The sequence below is a fragment of the Lontra canadensis genome, unplaced genomic scaffold, assembly GCF_010015895.1.
Source record: "Lontra canadensis isolate GAN:19392208 unplaced genomic scaffold, GSC_riverotter_1.0 scaffold74, whole genome shotgun sequence".
NCBI lineage: Eukaryota > Metazoa > Chordata > Mammalia > Carnivora > Mustelidae > Lontra > Lontra canadensis.
The window spans coordinates 9,956,755-9,980,600 of NW_022631068.1; the positions used below are offsets into that span (position 1 = coordinate 9,956,755).

The following is a 23,846-nucleotide window of genomic DNA, read 5'->3' on the forward strand; positions in this document are numbered from 1 at the left end:
CTGGTAAATAAATAGTGCCCCAAACTTCAGGGAAATCATAAAAGCAGGATGAATGAAAGCTGTGTCTAAAGTGCTCTGGCTGTTAGGCATGATCAACAGTAAAGATAAAAATAAGCAAATATAGATGTGCCTTTACTTAACTCTGGAACTTTCACTTTATAGATTTTTATTAAAACACATTTGCAAAAGTCCAAGGGTTAGTTTGGGTTTTCTTTTTCTTTCTTCTTCTTTTTTTTTTTAAACAATGATATATTGGAATTGTTCAATTGAAACCATATGTTGGCTCAATAATTCACATTTGCAAAATGTGTACCATTTTAAGACCCAATAAAAATGGAGGGGAGGGAACTAATGTAGCAAGATAAATACTCTTGTTGGATAGATGGATATACTGTGTTTCCAGTCTGTTGGAAAGGAGGAAAGCCTCCTCCTTGATCAATTACCTCCAGAGCAGAAATATAAGGCAACTGATGTAATGGCATACTGGCTTACTGGAAAACAAAATGGAATATATAACTTGGAGAGAAAACAAACCTGGATTCAAAACCAGCTTTTCTGCCTATGGGCTCTGCGTCCTTTTAAAGCATTTGTAATCTCACTGAAACTCATTTTCATTTCTTATGTCATGAAGATAAAAATGCCTAACTTGGATAATTTTTACAGGGACTAAACAGACTTTAGATAAAGCATTCTTTATGCAGAGTCATGGTTGAACTTAACACCAAATGAAATGGATGACAACTTGAAGTTCATTCTATACTTTGCTCTTCATTGTTTTCATTTCGTTTGTTTGTTTTGTTTGTTTTTGTTTGTTTCTTTGTTTCTGGACATTAATTACAAAAAACCGAAAAGCTGAATGGGATAGCAAATTGTTATGCCAAAACTGGAAGGCTGAATAAGAATGAACATGAATCTGATCAGGCATGAGCAACTTCTATGCACACCTTCACTCAGTAAAAAGTTCTTCAAAGCTAATGTGTATCTCAGTGAATCAGGGACCTTAATAAAATGCAGAGTTTGACTTGGTGAGCCTAGGAAAGGCTCTGAAATTCTGTTTTTGTAGCAATCCCCAGGTGATAACAATGCTTAATAACGGTAAGTTGTTGTTTTTGTTTTTGTTTTTTGCATAAGGGTTAATTCAAGGAAAATAAAAAGGTTTATAAGCTATTTTTTTTTCCTTCAAAATTCAGTAGCTTTATTGAATTTCATGGAGAAAATTTCTTGTTATTAGACTTTAGGGTATTAACAACAGCCAGCATTATTACTGAGCTCTTACCATGTGCTAATTGCAATGCCAAATGCTTTATAGATATTTGTAAAGAGTTCTTATGTACCTATTACTATGTTATGTAGCTCCACAATAAAAAACCAGAGACCCAAAGAAGTTAAATGACTTAACTGTGTAAATACTACAGCCAGATTGTTTTAAAAGAAGTCTGTCAGACTTTTGAGCCTATGCAACTTTCTGCCTGTGGTTTACAACCAAGTAAAATATCAATGATAAATTAGGTACCATACTTTACAAAAATGTTACCAAAAGAGAAAATCTGATATTGAGGAATATGGAAACTTCTTTCTAATCTCTTTGAAAAGAGCTTTAAAGTTCACTGGGGTTTTATATGCATTGTCTTATTCCATCTTAGGAACTCAAATTCAGTATTATAATTTTTAGTTCATATCTGATGCCTGGAGCAGGACCTGGTATATCATAAGTGTTCAATAAATACTTGCTGACATTCAAAAATTATAACATCTTTGAATAACAACAACAAAAATTCTTGCTGAGGTAATGAACACACAGATGAACAAATTAATTTATTGGTAGTAATTGCCTACAGCCCTGCTGACAAAGATGTAAGGCTAAGATAGAAGGTATGCTGTGATAGATCTGTGATGTTTTCGATGGCTGTGGCACAGCCTGAGAAATGTAACTTCCATCTTTGTAGTAGGACCTCAGTCCTGGGGGGGCAAAATTAATTTAGCCTTAAATCCCTGGCTTAGTAGTACAGGCAAGACATGGGAGAAAATGAGGTTAAAAAACATGGGGAAATAGGTATAAATAGATTGGCCTCTAAGCGTCTAATTCCAAAATAAAGACGCAATAGGAGATTAGAAATTGAAATGTACAAGGGCTGGCTGGTTACTCATAGTCACAACCTGAATGTTCAAACACAGAAGAGGTAGAAGATTGAGGGTTTGTCCACAAAGAATATGGAAAAAGAGAGAGTCAGAGTGGCAGTTCTTAACAGTGCCAACTAAAGACAATTCAGGGAAGATGATGCAGTGGTTAAAGGTGAGACTTCAACCCGTCTTCTCATGGCAGGTAAATCTCCATGTGGAGATGAACGTCTCAGTTCAATTTCACCTGGTAAAGTTAAACATTCAAAATATTGACAGCTAACTTACGTTGTACTTGGGATATGCCAACTAGAGTATCTGAGTATCTGAGTATGTAGTCTTCTCAGAATACTCTAGTCATTTCACATTCTTATATAGATCACTGAACAAAGACAAAGGTTGAGGCAGAAATTGACCTCTCTCAGGTCATTAAGGATAGGCCAGATTATGGTACGGTAACAAATAACTGCAAAATGCAGCAGCAACCAGACCAGAACTCCATCTGTCACTTATGCCCAGGGTCTACTTAGTTTGGCAAAGGCCTTGGCTCATTGCATCACTGGAAGAAACAGGCTGATAGAGGCTCCATCTTAATACAGTCTTCCATAGTCACTTTAGCAGCTGGAAGGGATGGCTTTCAATGTGAATTTCCAGGACCAAAGAGCTCTTCAAGAGTTCTCTCCCACTGGGTGCCTTCAGCTCAGGTCATGATCTCAGGGTCCTTTGATTGAGCCCCACATTGGGCTCTCTGCTCAGCAGGGAGCCTGCTTCCCCCCACCCCCGCCTACTTATGGTCTCTTTCCCTCTATGAAATAAATAATAAATAAATAAAAAAAATGAATATTTTTTATGAAATAAAAAAAATAAATAAAATCTTAAAAAAAAAAAAAGAACTCTCTCCCAAAGACCAGTATATTGCCTCTTAAGATCATATTCTTTACAGACCTGTGCAGTACCCCTGAAGCAAATAATACATTATATGTTAAAAAAAAAAAATCATATTCTGTAAGGTTCAGTCCTTGGCCCCTGTCAAGTAAGACCTGGGCATGACAATTCCGACAATATATTCCAATATTTACTGTAGCAAAAGGACCGGATAAAGGATGTTATTTATATTCTGCTTCATTTGATGTCCATTAAAGCGAGAAATTTATTCTTTTACCACATATCATACATACTTTGCTAATACTCTTGAGATAGACTTATGCTGAAAGGTTCATTTAAAATAATAGAAAGGAACTAGCCCTCTTTTCTCTATACCAATCAATTCTACCTTTTGTTCATGATGATTCAAGATACAGTTAGTCCTTCCATTTGGGTTTTGTTTTTGTTTCTAAGGTCGTCCCCACTGACGTTAACATTCTAAATCCTGGGGCATCCACTGTGAAGTGCTCTATGATCAGGCATGGTCTCAATATCCCTTGGTTCATATTCTTTCTGGGTCAACTGTTTGCTCTTAACTCAATCATCTGTTGCCCAGTAGGCAGGAGGGGTTAAACTAAAAAGAAAAATTAACTGCCATGTCCAGTACGAATATGTCTAAACAAGAAGAAAACATGATAAAATAGAGGGGAGCACTGATACCAATGGATGGATCATGGCAGAATATAAAACTTAGCTCAGCATAAACAAACACTTTCTGATAATGGAGTAAACTGCTTTTTTCGCCGTTACTGGAGAAATTCCAACAAGCGTCATCAGGGACTGCTTGCTAGTGATAAGATTAAGAATATTCCTCTGTTGCACTGAAAGTTAGATTAGGCGTTATCTAAGAAACCTCCTAGCCAAAAGAGTCCATGATTCCTTGACTCCAGTGAATAACATAAGAGAAATCAATTTGATTAGTATTATATCACATAAAAACACAAGTAATTTACCATGTCTTTATAGTAAAAAAATCTCCCCAGACTAACCCAATCTGTACTGTGCAAACCCCAGAATAGACCCTATTTACTTGAACCCTAAGGAAGAGGTGAAAGATGATAAAAAGGGGCCTTGGTATTACTATAAGATGTTACTTGTTTGCAGTTACATTCCTCGGTTCTGCTGGTGGGTGGGGATGTGGCTGGAGAGAGCATATGATTCTCAATGCCAAGATTTGTGTTAGAGAGCAGCTAACATCTCTTTTCTTTAGTACTGAGTCCAAGAAGGAAAAGAGGATGCATAATCCTTAGGTCTTTGATGAACAGAAGCTTCTTGCACCACATCTGGACCTGGCCTCCTAGAAATGGATATGCTCTGACAGGTGAATACGGCTCTCCCTTTCATTCTGCTCTTCTCTTTTACCCAACTCACTCCCTGTTAAGCATGAGAATCTATGCTCATTGCCTTTGGTACAATAGCTATTAAGAATTTGAATATGTACTTGAAAATAAGTTTGAAAAACAGAAAAAAATATCCTTGAAATGATGATAACAAAACAGTCTGTTATTTGTTGACTGTCAAGTAATACCTTTTAAGTGGTATTTAATACATTTTAATATAGCAGTAATGGATAATACTTTTGGACCCTGGAGTTATCCAAACCATCTGGACTTTTGCATGCATCTTTATGAAAGTAAGTCCCCATTACAAATTTTTTCCCAACAGATGTATTTTCCAATAACATAACTTTGTCATATTATGGACATTCAATACTCAGAAGTGTATAGTGTATACAAGTGTATAGTGAATACTTACTCTAAATCATACAATGAAGTTTGCTTTGAGAGCAAGCAAATAATTTGGAACAAAAATAATGTCAAAGTGATTTTGGAGAGCCACACTAGCTTTAAAGCAGCCTTGGACTCCCTCATTCCTGTCCCCAGTGCAAGGTTAGCACAGTGGCAAGGAGATTGGGTGCTCCTATCAGGCAGACTTGTGTTAAAATCTCAGTTCCTTAATCTGCCAGTTTTATGACCAAGGGCAAGTTATATGTCTCCAAGAGCTTCAAAATTCCTCATCTGCAAAGCAGAGATGAAAAGTGGTAAATACAAAAAAGTGGTAATACTGATTTGCGATGATTACATAAGTGCTATGTAAAGCACTCAGCCAGTGATAAAATTTTGCATTTCTTTAGTTCCAAAACACATTTTCTGTAATGCTTTAACAGCTCTGAAGTTAGGAAGTGTCTTCAATAGATGTGTAGCGTAAATGTCTGACCATTAGCTTTTTTTTTATTGTAATGTCAGTGCTTGACATTAAGCTTTCGTTGTCAAGGCATCCATTTCAAAGACATTCATCTCAAATAAACACATTGGCAGCTACACAACTAGATAAAGGGCCAGGCCTCCCCACCCATTGAGTTTCCCCTTTTAAAAAGCTCAGTCTGAGTAACCCTGCTTTCCCTTCTCCAGGCTTACTTCCCACTCTTGTGTTTTAAATTCACCAATTAATAGTGAACCTGGAAAACCCTAGGTCTGTTTCTCTGTCTCTTTCTTTCTCTCTTTGCCTCTCTTTCTCTTTCTCTCTCTCTTAGTGCTACCTTACTCTGTGGCCCTGGGTGTGCCATTCACCTTCTACGACTTGCGAGTGATGAACATTGTTTCAAAGTTCCCTGATGAGTATTGTTGAGGTGTGTTCTGCAATCGTAAGAACTACAAGGGTCAGTCCAGGAAGAGAATCATCTCCAATTGGGACATGCCTGTGAGGGCTCAAATGAGTATGGGCCAGGCTAGTGCTCCCCTGGCATTTCAACCTTGACAGCATCATTTTCAAGAGGCTCAGAGCAACTCAAAACAAGAGAACAATTTGTAGTCCCTGTTGACCAGGGAGCATCTGTGAGGTGAATGTCGTTCTTTGTTCTTGTGTGAATTCAACTGCGGATGCCCACATTATTGTCACTTCAACTGACAATGTGCATAGTTGTTTATATATGTGCTGAGTGTCCTTGGCTTCCTCAGTATCTTTTAAAAAGGTAGCACTGTGATTCCAATTGAAACAAAAGTTAAAATGTATGTTTGAGGTGACAGAAAAGGAATATTGTGACATTGATATTAAAGACACAAATATCATTGTTGAAAAACACAAAATTCCGTATTTTCTTGCAAGCAAAAAATCAAGACCTAAGAAAGATACCTGATGGGGAAAACAAAGGCCGAAAGAAATGCAGATAAAATTAAATTTCCTTATAACCTGCAGCCCAGTGAGGCAGGTGGAGTGTAACATTCCTCCAGGAAGCTCCCAACTGTCTGTTAATGCTTTCCTAGAGGGAAAAACAACACTGGCTTGACAATAGCTAGGCCTCTGGGATCCTGTGAGTGTTCCTTAGCATTTGAAAATCCTTGTGGAAACTTCCCTTTATCTTTCCTTCTTCCAGCTGCAAAGTATAAAATCAGTTGCTTCTTATAGTCCTGGGGCAGCAGTTCTATCTGCCCAAGTGTCCTGACCCCATGCTTCAGTAAAATCACATTTTTGCACCAAAGACATCCCAAGAATTCTTTCTTGGCCATCAGCTCTGGACCCCAAAATTCCAAACCACATCAATACCTGCAAGTAAACGAGGCCGTTAACATTTTCTTACTTAGGTATCTACAAAAAGATCATCTATCACACACCAAGCAGTAGAAATGAAGACAAGATAAACTGATATTGGGAAGAGGTAAATAAGGAAATGACAAACTGATAAGATCAATTCATATTTTACATAGCACAAGTAACGGGGTATTAAACAAGAATTTGTAAGAAAGAAATATTCTTCCAACTTTGAACTCAAGTTCCAAGCTATAGGATCATGAAGACTAAAACAAGAGAGGAAGGAAGGATGGAAGGAAGGGAGGAAAGAGGGAAGGAAGGAAGAGAGGGAGGGAGGAGGGAAAGAAGGAAAGAGTTAATTTCTCTTGTACTTTCCTTTTAATGCCCAAAGGAATAAATGGTGAAAGTTTATGTTTAAATAAGTCTAAAAGGGCTTTATCAATAAATTATTTCGGGGCTCCTGGGTGGCTCAGTACTTAAGCATCTGCCTTCGGCTTTGGTCATGATCCCACGGTCCTAGGATGGACCCCACATTGGACTCCCTGCTCAGTGGGAAGCCTGCTTTTCCTTTTCCCACCCCCCTCCTTGTGTTCCCTCTCTTGCTGTGTTTCTCTCTGTCAAATATAAATAAATAAATAAATAAATAAATAAATAAATAAATAATTTTAAAAATACTCTAAGATAATTCTGCTATAGTTTTATTGACTGTCTTTTCTTTTTCTTTCTTTCTTTTTTTTTTGGTACACAAAATGATGGTACATCTTAAAGCTGATAACATCTTAGACTGGATGAAATATGATAAGAGTTAGCTATTGTTACAGCCATATCTCTGCAACATTAGCAAGATTTCTCTCAAAAGTCCTTTTTTATAAAAAATATTTATTGATAGAAGACAGTGTCACTTTGCACTTTGAAAGTTGCTCCATAACTATCAGTGTCTATTTTACGATAGGTACAACAATGACCAAGCAATTAGACAAAATTTAAATATTCAGTCATTTACCTATTTCTTCCATCTCCTGTAAGATTTGGTAGTCTCCTGTGACTTTTCTCCTGGGGAACTTTTGATAACACTTCTCAGCTCAGACACAGGATGGATGTGCCTGTTTAATCTAAGAAATGATTCAATAGATTTTTGATGTCAGGGCTGTAAGCTCCCCATCTGAGTAATAGTCTACAGACCAAAGCAGGCATTAGAGAGGGTTCTCAAGATCGTAACCAGGGATAACCCTCGAGGAATGTTGCCCATCGTCTAAATTTGTCTTGCATGTTATCCTCTTTCTCCTTAATAACCACTGTAGGTATGCACACATGTTCATGCATTTCCAAGTACTCTTCTGACTCTCTGCTGGCTATGAAACAACAGAATAAAACTAAACATGGGCAACATGCCAGGAGAAAACATGTGCAATTCTAACAGAATGATAACCTGAGTACATGTGGTTTCTTTTTGTTTGTTTGTTTTGTTTTGTTTTTGGTTTTGGTTTCTTTGGTCTCCTACAGTCTATTTGTGAAGGGATGCAGTGAAGGAAATGCAAATAAAAATAAAATAACTCAACTTGAAAGTTTTAAGCTCCCAATAGTTCCGATTCTGGCATAAACAATGAATTTGCAGGAAGCTAACTAGTGTTTCCTACTGCAGAGAGAATACACAAAAGTTGTATGGGCTGGAGGAAATAGGAAGAAGATTTTCAGAGAAAGTAGAAGAGGTAGACAGAATTTGGTAAGCCAGCATATTTTTGACTCCAAGAATAGAGTCCTAAAGTAGGAGTAAGGGAAAATATTAGAACCCCTAATATAAGCTCAAATTCAAGAGTAGAAAACTCCTGGGCCTTTTTTTCTTGGGTGCAGCCTTGAAAAATGAAAAGCACCTTAAAGAAATATCTCACACTTGGCAGGACAGCAGTAGTAGCTGTGGTAGGGAGCCCATTGCATCTGGAATTATTGAAGGACAGCAAGAGCTTCCTAATCTTCCATGCTACCAGAGCATATAAAAGGGGAGGAAAGATGGCTAGGTAAATGGCCAGTTTTATGCTGACCTTCTAGTGTCCTTACCATGTCTGTCCTCTCACCCTGCTATCATCCTACTGCTGGATTTACCATGTGGTATGTCTGGTGGGTCCATGATTTATACCATCATGGCAAGAGCCCTGTGTGAGCACTGGAGATTGTTCCCTCTAATCCTTTTAGTGGTTCTTTCTCCACTTCTGGTATTTTCCTTTTATGCATGTGCTGATCACTACTCAGCTGAAGACTTGAGGAAGACCCTCTACAGATTTTTGGAGGTCCTTCTCTGTATAGTTCTAGCCTCTCAACGACCCTGCTCTGTGAACTCTAGTCAACCTAGTATCCCTGGACCTCCAGCCCCCCTTCTCCACCTGATACACCCTTCCTTATATCATCTCAGGTTTCCCAAATTTCTGGGGCCATTGTCTTCCTTGCCTGAAGCCTAATGTTTTGAAAACTTTTTTTAAAGATTTTAATTATTTATTTGAGAGAGAGAAAGTGAGACCACGAGCCAAGGGAGGGGCAGAGGGAGAAAGAGAGGGAAAAGCAGACTCCCCACTGAGTATAAAGCCTGATAATGAAGGGCTTGATCCCAGGACCCTAAGATCATGACCTGAGCTGAAGTCAGACATTTAACTGACTGAGCCACCCAGGTGGCCCTTGAAAATTCTTATTTAATGTACCATGTCAGGTGTTGTAGTCATTTCAGGTTGGAGGGTATATTCATCTTCTGAAATCTCATCTTAGCAAGAAGCACAAAATCACAAAATAATATAATGTTTTTTTCTAGTGTCTTAAGTTTACTGGTCTTATTTGAGTTCATATATTCTGATGATACTCTGGGATGGTTTGGGATGGTACTTTTCAAACAATAGTCCTTCTTCCTCAAATTAAAATGTCTATAAACATCTTCATGTTTAGGATTCTAGAGCTAAGATCCCAATGTATTAAAATATCTAGTGGGGCACCTGGATGGCTCAATGGGTTAAGTTTCTGCCTTTGGCTCAGGTTGTGATCTCAGGGTCCTGGAATTGAGCCCTGTGTCCCACTCTCTGCTCAACAGGGAACCTGATTCCCCCTCTCTCTCTCTCTCTGCTTGCCTCTCTGCCTACTTGTGATCTCTGTCTGTTAAATAAATAAAGAAAATCTTTTTAAAAAATAAATTAAAAATAAAATAAAATATCTAGAGTAAGAGCAAACCACAAAAACATTTTGCTTACACATTGCCAAGTATCTAAAATCTGGATGTATCCAAGTAGTCTGATGTTTGATTTCATATAGACCTAATATCTGAATGCTTAGTTTTTCTCCTTCCTGTCAGCTGTTGGAGCTCAGTACCCATGAGTGCAAACTACAGACAATTCACCATTCCAAAGTTAATACCTTTCTTTTCAAACAGCTTTGGAATGTAGCCATACCTGAACCAAGGAGGGTCCAGGAGGTTAAAAATAAGAAACTTTTTTTTCTAATTAGAGAGTATAAAATCATTCTAATTTTTAGAATTAGAATTTAGAATTTAGTAATTTTAATGGCAAATCACTTTCAGTTATTTTTAAACTTGTTTATATTCTTCCTGACAGAAATATTTTTCTTCTCTGGGGATCATTTTGTCCTTTTCCATTTGGCTTTTACTTTTGAGATAAAGCCATTATCAATAAACCATTTAGGAGGACAAAAAAGAAAGATGGCTTATCCTAGGCAGAAAGCCCCATGCTCATCTTATCTAAACATACATGGACCCAGTGACACACCCCACAGGAAAGTGGCTCAGTATACCTGATACTAACTAAATTCTCTAAGACTGAGAATGTTTTTATTTTGTATTCTCTCTACATTAAATACTCAATCCTATTATATTACCGTGCTGTCACAACAGTGTTATTCTAAGTCACAAGTCTTTCCACTATTCATAAATTATAGTTTGCTGTCAGTTTATACCAGACACTGGCCTACTTTGGGGGAAAAAAAAAGGATTCTCTATTTTTTTAAATACAGTTAAGAGACTTTCTAAACATCATCAGTTACTTGGTTACTTGACAGACCTCCCTGGTAGCATATGCTCTATTTTTAAACTTTCTTAAAATCCAAACTTCATTTTTTAATTTTTATATAGCTTTTAAAAAAACACTTCAAAAGATATTTTCAGTGAATTGTGTTAGGACCAAGACAGATTTTTTCTTACATCTTATTAAAACCTGCCCTTTTTTTTATTTTTCATCATTGAGAATGGGAAATTATGCTTTTCCTCCCATTTTCCTTATAACATTTGCATGTAGACAACCACACATCTTCAAACTTGGTTTAACTATCCCTGAAGGAAAACATCATTTACATTAAAAGAAATGAAAGAGGAAAAAATATGATAAGTATCTAATGATGTAGATTTTTAAAAATTTTCTCATGTACATTACAGAATATAATTTAGCCTCTGAAGCTACATAATAGAAATTCCTTCATTTAGGTGGTGGTATGAGGCAAAATCTGGGAAGCAGCAGTCTTAATAAATATACAAGGGACTTGGACATGAGAAAGGAAAAAAAATTAAAATCCAGTCATCTTGACTTATTTAGCTTGACTGTAATCCCTGGATTTTAGGATTTCTGGTTAGAAATCCTACCCAAGAGTAGAGACGCTTTATCACAAAATAACACTCTCCAACACTTGCAGATTGCATGCCCCCTTACCTTGCCCTCCAACCCAATCCTTAATATTGGCAATGAAAATCCCAGTCCAAAAAATCTAGGAATTTAACCTCTAAGTCCACAGTAATAGAATGTGCTTTTATTTTGACAGTGGAATGAATCTACTAGAGGTTACCAAATCCGAAGTGTTTGGGTATCTGGCTCCTGGGCCAAGTGGTTTAGGAGACTAATGCAAATGAATGTCTGCTGTCTGCAGTCCAAGGATCAGGATAACAGAGAAGCTTTCTTCCTAAAGAATGTAAAGTCAGGAGCTCTGTGAGGTGGGTGCTTTCAGAATGTAGCCCAAGATTTTCTGCCTCTGGGTACTATTTTCCTTCCTTTGTTTCTCGTTTCTTCCTAAATTTCATACCATATCTTATTATGGAAAATGCAAGAAAGGCAGACCAAATTAAAGAATAACATACATATAACCTCCATAGAAATAAGCATGTTACTTTTTGTCATATTACCATCTTGGCCTTGTATTGTTTTTACTGTTTTCTTTAGTAATCATTTTTCATATAGTATTGTATCACAACACTTTCTCATTTTATTAAAAATATCTTAAATTTAACTTTCAGGGGTGCCTGGATGGTGCAGTCAGCTAAGCCTCTTAGGCTTGGTTTTAGCTCAGGTCATGACCTCACACTCATGAGATCGCAACCCACATCAGGCTCTACACTCAGCATGGAGTTTGCTTAGGTTTCTCTTTCCTTCTCCCTCTGTCCCTACCCGTGGGTCTCTCTCCGTCTCTCTCAAGTAAATAAATCTTAACAAAAAATTTGATTTTCAAAAGATGTAAAATCTTTCCAACATAAGGATACACTAGGTATTTAGTTTAGTTTTTCTTTTTCTTTCCTCTTTGGGACATTTTACTTATTTTTACCTTTCTATTATAAAAACAATGCAGTAGTGGATGTCTTTGTTTATAAATCTATATTTTTCTTTTTTTTTTTCTTTTTTTTTCTTTTTTTTTTACAAGATTTTATCAGCGAGTGAGAGAGCGAGAGAATGCACAAGCAGGCAGAGTGGCAGGCAGAGGCAGAGAGAGAAGCAGGCTCACCGATGAGCAAGAAGCCTAATGCAGGACTTGATTCCAGGACCCCGGGACCATGACCTGAGCCAAAGGCAGCTACTCAACCGACTGGGCCACCCAGGTGCCCCTTTCAATATATTTGTACATATTTATGTTTCTGGCATATATTCTAAAAGCAAAATATCAGGTCCAAGGATATGAAAAATTTTTAACTCTCTCAATACAAATAACCATATTGCTTTGTAGAAAGGTCAAACCCATTAATATCTCCATCTTCAATACATAAGAGCACTTATCTTTCTATGTCATTATAGCATTAAGAAGTATAATTATTTTACACTAATATTAGAACAAATACTATCTCACTGTTACTTTCATTTCTGGTTTTTCATTATTTACAAGGCTACCTACCTTATATGTTAAATAGGAATGTAATTTTCTCTACTGAAAACTGCCTACTTGTGTCACTTGATCATTTAACTTCTGAGGTTCTAGTGTTTTTCTTATTGGATTTTATGAACTCAATATATACTAAGAATGTTAAACAGTTCTTATCAAAATGTGTTGTAATTGTCCCAATTCACAATGGTGACAATAACAATTTTCACATATGCTTTTGTATGTAATCAAATCTACCATACTTTCTTTTTATAGATTTTTACATTTTTTTATTTTCTGTTTGTTCTTTGGTGAGCTAAAATAAGGAAAACTAAAGACAAACTGAAGACTAAAGACAAGGCAGGCTGTGATCCAGACTCACTCTTGACAAATTAAGAGTTGTTTATTATGAACAAAAGCTTTGCCAGAAAGGGTTGTCAGCAAATGAGTATGTTTCCCCAGTCCAAAGAATCTTTTGTTATGGGATCCTTAGGTCCTATGGAAGAGTCTTAATCACTCTAATGAATTGTGTCTTAAGTCCGTCCCATTGAGCCCTCTCATGTCCGTGGATCAAAACATACGGTCGGTATTATATTGGTAACCTCATTTATAATCGTTGGCTTAATAAAGTCCAACAACAAATATTTGCAGAGCACCTACTCTGACCTAGGTCAGATTGAAGAGCAGCCCGGGTTTAACCAAGAGCATGCCCTAAACAGATTCGATACGTAAAGACCATATTTAAGTAAATTGCTGTATCTCAAATGTCTCTGTGAGTCTACTCTGCTGCCTTCATCTGTTCGACAGTTAGGGTCATGAGCACTAAGGGCCAAATGAGGAGTAGTTGACGGGAGTGAGAAATTAAGTGTCGGCGTTCATTAAGCAGCATAAACAAAGCTGCAAGATAAGAAGTGGACGAAGCTGGGTCTAGCCTGGAACCAGGATCTGCTAATAAGCTTTCTGAAGTGCATTCAGACTTTTCCTCCCAAAGGCAATACCGACAAGCCCATTTTGACTCATCTTCAAAATAACCCCTATCATCCTCTTCCAACTGCATTTCTTTAGAATTAAAAACTGGATTTGGATTTGGATTCAAAACATATAATCAAGGACTTTTTCACTGCAAGACAATTTCTAAATCTCCAAGACCTTGGAAAAAGGCAGCCAAGGACCAAGGAATACAAACATGGAAGATGTTCTTGTCTTCTGACACAGAAAGTGAAATGCTATTACTAGTCCTGCCACATCCCTCCACTCCCCACCCTAACTGATTTCTGAGGGGCATCTGTTCAGCCATCCCGTGGACTCCTTTATAAGTTTTATTAAGACCAGAACCAGCAGAGTTCCTTGAGTAAGGGGACTGACTCAGCCCCATTGTTCATCAGTAACCTCAGTCAGTGGCTCTTGGACAAAAATTTCATGACACTTGTCCTGTATCCAAGCTCAGATGTGAGCTTTCATTCTGTTAAATCAGCACACTCCTTGCAGGCCCCTCTCATCAGATCCTCATCAGACACTTCCACATGCAGGCTCTTTGCACCCCATGTCCCCTGCACTCTCAGTGGATTATACAGCTGCTTCTGCTTCTCCTTCTTTTCCCATGTGGCTGCTGAACAAAGGGCTTGCAGAATCAAAGTGAAACTGGTATATCCTCTCTCTTATTCTAGCTCTCTGCTTTTTCTCATCTCCCCCCAGTTCTATTGGTCTTTATGATTGAAATAATGAGGAAAAAGAAAACATTGCCCAGAGAGGGGGAAAAAATGAAGTTTGATTCTTCTCTGAATTAGCTGAATTATAACTCAAGACATGTACTTCCAATAACAGTAAAGTGAAAATCTTCACCAGGTAAATAGCAAAGTACCCTGCAGAGTGGTCTGATGCTTCTGTAGTTTACAGACCAGAACACTCTGGGACCATATGTACAGCCTGTTGTGCATAGTTTACTCAGGACGGGTCAAAAGTCGCCCTTATGGGTGATACTCCCATTTGAATGTTCTGAATATTGGAACTCGCAGGACTTTTCCCCTTCTCTCCTGCCAAATTAAGTGTGAGACATCACTGGTTGACTGTTGGCCAGACAAAATGTGTATTCAAATAGATAGATTATCTGATCGTCATTAAATAATGGAATTCCTTAAATTCTACAGTTTAACTATCACAACAACAAATATTTGGCTCTTGCTATATCCTTGGCTCTGTGCTAATCACAGAGAATATAAAGGTAAATAAAATACACTCCTACCCTTGAGGAATTCCCAGTCAAGTGGGGAAGACACACTAGTTCGTAGATAATCCAATATAATGCAGCACACTTAACAGAAGAACAAAGAAAAAGTACCATTGAAACACTAACTCCATCGCAACTGATGAACCACTAAACTCTACCTCTGAAACTACCAATATATGCTATATGTTATAAATGCTCTATATAAACTCTACCTCTGAAACTTTAACATACACTGTATGTTAATTAATTGAATTTAAATTTAAAGAAAAGAAAAGAAAAAGAAACATTAGTTGCAAAAAACATCTTGCAGAAACACTAAATAGGAAGTGACCAACTACACCTAGGGTGCTAACATATATTCATTAAGCACTTCCTATGACTGTATTAGGCACGTGAAAGATAGAAGGGAACACCCCTCCTGTCTCTCTGTAGTGTAAATTAAGCTGGAAAGACAAACTAGAACAGATAAGTACATAAATTAAAGTACAATTATAAACAATAGAAAGTACTGTGAGGGAAGAAACAGAGTGGTATAAAGGAACCGATAGGGAGAACTAATTAAAATTAGGGAATGAATCAAGGAAGGGTTTTTAGAGGAAATGCCATTATAGCTAAGTCATGGAGGAGAGTTACTGAGTCACCCTGACTTGCAGTGGACTTGAATTTGGTGTTAGCATGTTGGTGACATTTGTTACCACAGCATATCATAGCCTGTTCTCACTAATGGAGACAGACTGGGAGAACTGATCAGACTCTCTTCCCACATTATACTTATTTCCTTGTAAGCATTCTTATTATGTTTGCATGGGTGTGTTGTATTGCCTCTATTTCCTGGGAACTTTGTGATTGCTTTTGTTAAGAATTGCCCCTAACCAATGTTCTTATAGCAAATAATAATAACCTCTTCACTGAGTTAATGTGACACATAAAAGATTATATCATCAAAATTTATTCCACTCTCTCCCTTTTCTTCCTTCTTTACTTGCTTCCTTTCTTCCATCCCTTTACTTGCTACCTTTCCTTCTTTCTTCTTTTCTTTCCTACTCAACCATTTCACTTCCTTTCTCCTTCCCACCTGCTGTAAAAAAAAAAAAAAAAAAAAAAAAAAAAAAAATGGTTGCTCAATAAATACTAGTGATTACCTGTTAATTAATAAAATAATACCCAACGTGCTAAATACTGGGGCTTTCTTATCTTCTCCCCTTTGTCTTCCTTTTCTCTCTTCTCCCACCCCAGAACCCCTACTCTGGTCCAAGCTAACTCCCTTGTTTTTTTTTCTTCTTTGACATGGTTTAGGGATTCAGCCTGATAGTTTGGGGGAGGGGAGCTTTTGAGAGTGAGAGCTTCCACTTCCCAGAGACACCCTTTGAATGTCTAGACTGCGTAGTGGGCCCTCATCTAATACAAGTCTCTTTGTCTATAAAAATTCCACTATTATCATAATCAGAAACAGGCAGGGGATCATAAAAATCTTTGGCAAGGGGAAATCATGGAGCTTAGGAAATCTTATAGGTCTTTAGGCTCATGGTGTCAGCCTGATTTCCTGCTTCCTTCTCTGAAGTGGTAACTGGACCAAAGGAACAACAAGATTTTAAAGTGCACCAAAAAGAAGGATACACAAGCTGTAAACTAGCCAACCCTGCTGGCGCTGCATGGCAAGTGTTGCAAGTAAATAGCTGGTACTGGGGGGAGGGCACTTTCAGGCGACTGCTCCTGGGGTCCTCTTTTATTCTTAAATTTACCCAATTCCTGCCTTTTGACTTCATCTTGTATATCTGGGTTTGGACATTTCCTCTGGCTCCATTTACTTCAGGCCAATCGTTAGAAGCCCACCTTAACTCTGACTCTAGTAGATCAGCCCAAGACGTGATCGTACATTTATGAAGACCTTATAAATAAATAACTTTTAAAAATGAGCAAGATGAAGTTTTAGTGCAAAAAGCTATGGAGTGCTGGAGCTAACTAGCACTGGCTCGTGAGAACCAACTGTTAGGTTTTTAGGAATTTAGCATGTCAGTTGTTAAACAGAGTCATTATTGAAAATTATGGTACTTGAATATGTAGTTAAATAAGTTATATTAAAATAAAGGGAATGCGTATGTAAAACTTATCACTTTGTAATTAGTATTTCCTATGCTCTTGGGATTATCTGGATCAAATGTATCGTATGATGGAAATGCTATATAATGGTGTGTCATTGCACACATCTTCCTAACGGCATTCGTGACCCAGGCGTGGTGAGTGTATTCACACCATGGAAATCGGCAAATGCTACGAGAGCTTTTTTCTCCCATAGGCCAGCTATTAAATAGTTGACTACACACAACTAGAAGAGTGCTGATATCTTTCGGAAGTGGTTAATAAAGACAGATGCATGGCATAGGGAGAATATTTGTAGTTAACCTCTCCCAGAATCCATTCTCATAATGTCCCCTTCCTCAATAAGACCTTAAATTTTTCATTTATGTAGTTTGCATGGTCCCTTGCCTTCGGGTGCAGAACAGGACCCTTATTGTCTCAAGCACAGTGGCCAGTCCCGAACCTCTGACTACTGTCAGCCTGGTTCAAGGATGAATTAATGGTCCAAATTGAACCAACATGGCCACTGAGGCTGATTTTGAAGGACCTGCCATTCATAACCTGTCATTCCTACTATACAGGATCAAGTAAGTTTGTAACTGCAGAAGACACTGATAGCTATCTTGGAACCACAAATGAAAAAGACTACCCAAGAATGAATTTAAGCTGAGGAAATAGAACCCAAAAATGGTGAGAGAGAAACTAGATTCTGCCCAGGCACAGAGTGAAAATCTAATTATAGACTTTCTGTAAGTCAGTGAATTCCTTTTTGACTTCAGCATGATTGAATTAGACTTTCAGTTACTTGTACCAAAGTGATGCCTTCCTGATGATACATGACATGGAGTTTATATCTTTAGATGGGGTCATTGTAGGAAAAAGTAAATACTCTCAGTCATTCGTATCAAGATTATTTGTGTATATATGCCTGACTCTTTAACCAGAGAGCAAACTCTTTGTAGGCTGAAACTTCTTATTGCACATCACTGTTTCTATAGTTAACTCAACACTTGCCCTGCACAGAGTAGGGAGCAAGTAGTAATAAGTACTTAACTTAGGTCTGCTTAACCGAATTGGTTCGTAAGTCAAGGAGGGATTGTGCAAGAAGTGGAGTGAATCCGAGTAAATTCCTCTTCCCTTCTTTGGCCAAGCGGCCAATTTGAATCCATCTGTTGTCATTTGTGAATGTCCCAGGAAAAAAAGAATGAAGTAATATGGCTCTTGAGTCCAACAGTCCAGTCTTTCCAATGGAGAAGGTGGTAGTTTTCTGCTGGAATGCAGTGAAAGTAAGTCATCATCTTTTGGTTAGAGTAATCACTAAGAAAACTCCTTTTGATCATGTTTTCATGATGCCAAATATCTGGATAAAAATTAAAATGTGCAGTCAACATGTCTCGAAAAATCTGGGCCCGTGGCACCACGGTGACAAAATATCCAGTTACTTAACCAGACTTCTCCTCTATCTGCAAGTCTCGATTGTTTATGTCAAAAAGTGATGGTAACAAGTATGACAACCCCAGAACTATATGGCACCGTAGCTCTGAATGATACCAGTCCCTTATGACTTGGAGAAGAAGATAAGTACTAACACAGGCAGATCACATGAGTATTTTAGCTACATTTCAAGGCTGAAAGGAAATAACTACGAAAAGAAGAATGCTGCCTCCACTTTTCCATTCTTTCCCTGTCTTTTTTCCAACCCTATCATTGTCAACGTGCAATGTATCGTCTTTATTTATACTAATTTAATTTTCTCTCAATTTCCTAGAATGTAAGCTCCAAGAGGGCAAGTATTCGTCTCCATTTTTTTCCACAGCTCTGGTAGCAGTATCTAAAATAGACTCTAGCATAGAGTAAATGATCAATAAACATTTCTTGGACAGATGAGTTGGCCCGATGGATGCCAATTTGTTAATTAACTCATAGATCAGAAACTAAAATGGCCTGGTAGGAAAAAAAAATACTTTTTTTTTTAATTAAATGAAAAGACCCTGTGTTGGCTCCACTACAGTCTAACATTGTGACTACAAACAATTTGTTTCCCATCCTGTCCCTTGGTTTCTCGATCTGGAAAATGGAGATAATAGTGCCAGCCCTACATTCTTCAAAAACTTTTAAGTATCTCAAAAGAGACAGTAACTGCAAAGGCGTTAGGCTAAAGATACATTGCCAAAGCTTAGCACGGATGCGTTTTCATAGGATTAAACAATTATCTCAGTTGTCCACTTACTCATTAAACTGGCAAAATTCCATTTTCAGCTTTTATTCCCGTACATGCTAGCAACCGTGCATTAATCAGTTTTCTATATGGCTATTGCTTCCAAAGTATTGTTACTAACATTTTTAATTAATTAACCATTTCCAAATAAAGCTGCCATGTCTTATACTGCAAATTTGCCTTTGAAGTCACAAATCTCTTAATGTTAAATTTTTAATGATAAAAATAGACATACTTAACAAATCTAATCAAACGGGTACTTATTTAAAATGTGAAGTAGTATTTCTCCAGGGTAATCATGCTTCCCCTAAGACATTAATAGCAAATCAGTCTTTCTGTTGTGGGCATTCTATTTACTCAGTTTTCATTTTCTCCTTCAAGCTAAATTCTATTTTTCAAAGTCCCCTTTCCAGTCTTAAAAAAAAAAAAAAAGAAAAAAGAAAAAAAAATAAAGATCCTGTACCTTTAATAACAGAGACCTGGTGAGAGGTTTCTTTCCAAACTTGTTCCCTGGCTTCCAAGTGACGAAACCAGCTGTAATTTGAGAGCAGAGAGATCCTCAGGATATCATTAGCCAAAGGAAAAGCTCCACATTCCCACCCAGTCCAGAAGTTGAAATCGTATCAGAAGGCAACAGCCTTTCTCTCCAGCTACTCGATCCATCTCTCAGGAGCAAGGGGGAACTCCGAGGGAGAGTGGGGCACCAGAGCCCCGGAGCAGGGGTTCCCTCTCCTGCCTGTGATCCCACCGCCACCGCCTGGAAGGAGCAGGCAGCGTTCCTGCCCAGAGCACAGGAGCAAGAGCCTGGGTGCACCCTGTGCTGTGTGGCCGTGCTCCCCAGGCACCGGTGACACAGCCACATGAAGCCAGCTGGGGAGGGGGGGCCAGGGTGCAGCAAGCCAGCGGGAACTGAGGCTATCGCTGTCTTGGGGAGGCACTGACTCCCAGGGGGACCCCCCTTCTTCGTGCCTGGGCGGACGGTCTTCTCCCGGGGTCCCCAGTCACCCTGACTATCCAGGATGGTGTTCCTGAAGTTCCTCTGGATGGGTTTCTTCTGCCACCTGTGTCAGGGCTACTTCGATGGCCCTCTCTACCCGGAGATGTCCAATGGGACTCTGCACCACTACTTCGTGCCTGACGGGGACTATGAAGAGAATGATGACCCTGAGAAGTGCCAGCTGCTCTTCAGGGTGAGTGACCACCGGCGCTGCTCCCAGGGGGAGGGGAGCCAGGCTAGCAGTCTGCTGAGCCTCACCCTTCGGGAAGAGTTCACCGTGCTGGGCCGCCAGGTGGAGGATGCTGGGCGTGTCCTGGAGGGCATCAGTAAGAGCATCTCCTACGACCTGGATGGGGAAGAAAGCTATGGCAAGTACCTGCGGCGGGAGTCCCACCAGATCGGGGATGCCTACTCCAACTCGGACAAGTCCCTCACTGAGCTGGAAAGCAAGTTTAAGCAGGGCCAGGAACAGGACAGCCGGCAAGAAAGCAGGCTCAACGAGGACTTCCTGGGGATGCTGGTCCACACCAGGTCCCTGCTGAAGGAAACGCTTGACATCTCTGTGGGGCTCAGGGACAAATACGAGCTACTGGCCCTCACCATCAGGAGCCATGGGACCCGGCTAGGTCGGCTGAAAAATGATTATCTTAAGGTGTAGGTGGAAGGGCAAACTGCCAGGGAGAGGGCACAAAGTGAGCCCCGTTGTGGAGGGTGGGGACAGGAGACAGGGCTAACGTTTCTTTTGTACTTCTTATTTTTTATATCTGGATTTGCACTTGGAGAATGATCTGAAGTGATCTTTGAGAAATAAGTGAGAGTCGAGTTGTTTCGTTTTTGTACATTATTTATGGGATTGCTATTGATTTACTTGGAAAGAACAACTTAAAGCCATGCCTCTTGCCTTTGCTAGAGACTTTATAACTCTGCAGAGACACCTGTTTCAGCCACATCTAGAAGGACACAGTTTGTGCGGTAGGAAGCGATTAAAATTCCCCACCCTGGAGATTATGTGAAAATACTCAGAGAGGATAGTGCAGAGCTCCTTTTCGCCTTCAGCCTTCACTCTTGGGCTCTGAAAATTGTCAGCTGTCTGTTTTTCAGATGAGGTCTGAGGTGCTGCTCAGCCTTCCTGCCAGCTGATGGAATTTGCCAGTTTCTTGTTCTCTTTTTCTCTCTTATTTATTAACCATGGTCTCCAAGGTTTTGTTTTTTGTTTGGGGGGTTTTTTGTGCATTCTTCGTTTTTTGTTTTGCTTTGTTTTGTTTTTTGTTATTCGTAAGAGTATCGCCTAAAATTTGTACGCAAATCGTCCTTTGCAGGGCATGTCCAAGGGGCCTCTATGAGTGTTAAGCTGAAGTGGCCACATTTAAGAAGTCCAAGCTTTGTGGTTGGTACAGACTCAATGTTGCTGAGCTGATTTGTTGTGTCTCTCATTGTATGCCTGTGTCCTCAGAGCTACAGTCCGTCACAAAAAAGTAGATAGATTGTTTGAACCCACCCCTGAATGCCGATGATGTAGGTTACCAATGTATTTGTTCTGGGTTTGCGGATTTTGCTTCTGTTTGAGTACTGGAAACTTGTACTTCAAGTAGGGGGGATTCTAATTCTAATAACTCCTTCACTTAGTTTTATTATTCAGCCAATAAATATGTTCTCGTATAATACTGGCTTATTTTCTAATTGATATCCATAACTTTCAAAGTGCAAAGAGGAGTACAGTGCAAGAGGAAAGAGAAGGGTGGGATTTAAGCCAGTTTACTCAGAGTATCTGATAAAGAAGGCAGAGGGATGGCTACGTATTTGGCAATCATCCCTTCCCTGGCCACCCTTACCATCCTCAAAAGAAAAAAATCTAGGTTTTGCCAGAAGTTGATCTCTGCTGCTCTGCCTAAAAACTCCATTCCCCACCCCCACTTTTTTCCATAGAAACAACTGGAAAATTTATGACAAGGCTCAAAAGTTATATGCCCTCGTAATGCAGATGGCGGGCCCACTCTAAGTTACAGGAACTATAATGATGTTTAATAATTTTGAAGCCAGGTCTGTGTTATTGACTAATGATTTCAAAAGGTGGAAATGCCCTTTATTTCATGTCTTTCCCCAGGCTCTCCCTCTCACCTTAAATATGTTTTCCTTTTACACACACACACACACACACACACACACAGGAAAATAAATAAATGTTCATAATCTACTCTTCAACATTGAAGCATTTTTTTCTCTCCCATGCATGAAGAATCCAGTTTTCTATTCTTATAATGTGTCCAGTATATTACTGTAGGGGATACTGACACCCAGAATGGCTGACCCTTGTTGTAACAGCTTGAGGACTCTTAATGTGCTCCTTACAAGGATGTTGAGGCCTGAAACTTTGCATAGCTACCTCATTGTTTAAAATATAAAAGAACAACGCATGGAATAATACTTAAAATAACCGTTTGTAATTTCTTTGCATCACTCAGGAGACTGCTTTTAGCTGCCTCTATACTGGTGTGTGGGGAGAACGTAAATGATTGTTGAAAAGTGTTTCCTTCTTTATGCTATGAAAGACGAGGGAAAACAGCAGAGGCAAAGGAGATGACATTTGGCACTTAAATGATTGTAGTTTGTATTTACATTTAATATCTCAAAATTTTCCTATCACTCACTTCACAGGACTCAAGTCTAATCCATGGACATATTAAATGTCATCTCTTCAGTCTCCCCATCTGTAAGAGGAGAATATTAAGCACATGACACGGTTAGAAAACCGGCTTCACTGTGCATGCTAATTTCAATCAACCCGTAACAGGCTGCATACACTGTTAGGCTAAAAAGGATTTAAAAGGCACAGATGTAAAGAAGGCTGTCCCCAGTTAGAGACGCCTTCCGTGGGTGCAGAAGGAGGCGCAGCGGCACATCTGCTACAAATTTGAAAACCCTGAAACAGATTATGTATGAGGTTCTTTCCAGGGCGGACATTCTATGAGTCCTGCAAAACCAAAACGAAATTATCTGACATTGAATCATCCATTCAAAGCTAGATGTACAGCCAGTAATCCCACAGCGTCTTCTGTAAATGGCCCTAGAGGGCAAATGAGAATTTCCAGGTGGGGGGAGTGAGCCGCCCTAGATACCAACCCAGAGACTAACATCTCAAGTCTTTTCCAAATCCTCTTATTTGGTGGTGGGGGGGGGGGGGGAACAGACCCACTCAGCTCTTTCCTCCGGACTACCTTGTTATGCTTATTAGGACCTCCTTACTCCCCAGGTGACAGATTCTTTTCAATAGTGCTTCTTTATTTCTCAGACCATGAAATAATATTTTGAGAATCTGAAAAAGACTACATACTTTCTTCCCTGAGAAATCTGACAAAAATATCCACATAATTTAGGATATGCATTATTTTTATAAATACCAATCCCTTAGCTTGCATCAGGGAGGTTGCATCTCTTAAGGGATGGGATGCATGCATCCCTTAGCATGCATCAGGAGTTAGGTTGTGGGTAATTCTGGGATACCACAAAGCTATGGGACTTAATCTAACTAAAAGTTTTAAAAAGCCTCATGGAGTTTTATTTGAGTAAGAGACATTTTTATTATTGTTATAGTTTTCAGTTAGCTTATTTTTAATGTTTTATTGACTTATTTGAAAGAGAGAGTGAATGAGAGA

The 23,846-nt window shown here is 38.9% G+C and overlaps 1 protein-coding gene across 1 annotated transcript; it reads left to right on the forward strand.

Annotated features, from left to right (window-relative positions):
* Positions 1–19,727: 19,727 nt before the first annotated feature.
* Positions 19,728–21,853, forward strand: FIBIN (fin bud initiation factor homolog). Its single transcript, XM_032881238.1, has one exon. It carries the CDS (start codon positions 20,216–20,218, stop codon positions 20,849–20,851), a length of 636 nt encoding a protein of 211 aa, XP_032737129.1. The 5' UTR covers positions 19,728–20,215; the 3' UTR covers positions 20,852–21,853.
* The last annotated feature ends 1,993 nt before the right edge of the window (positions 21,854–23,846 follow it).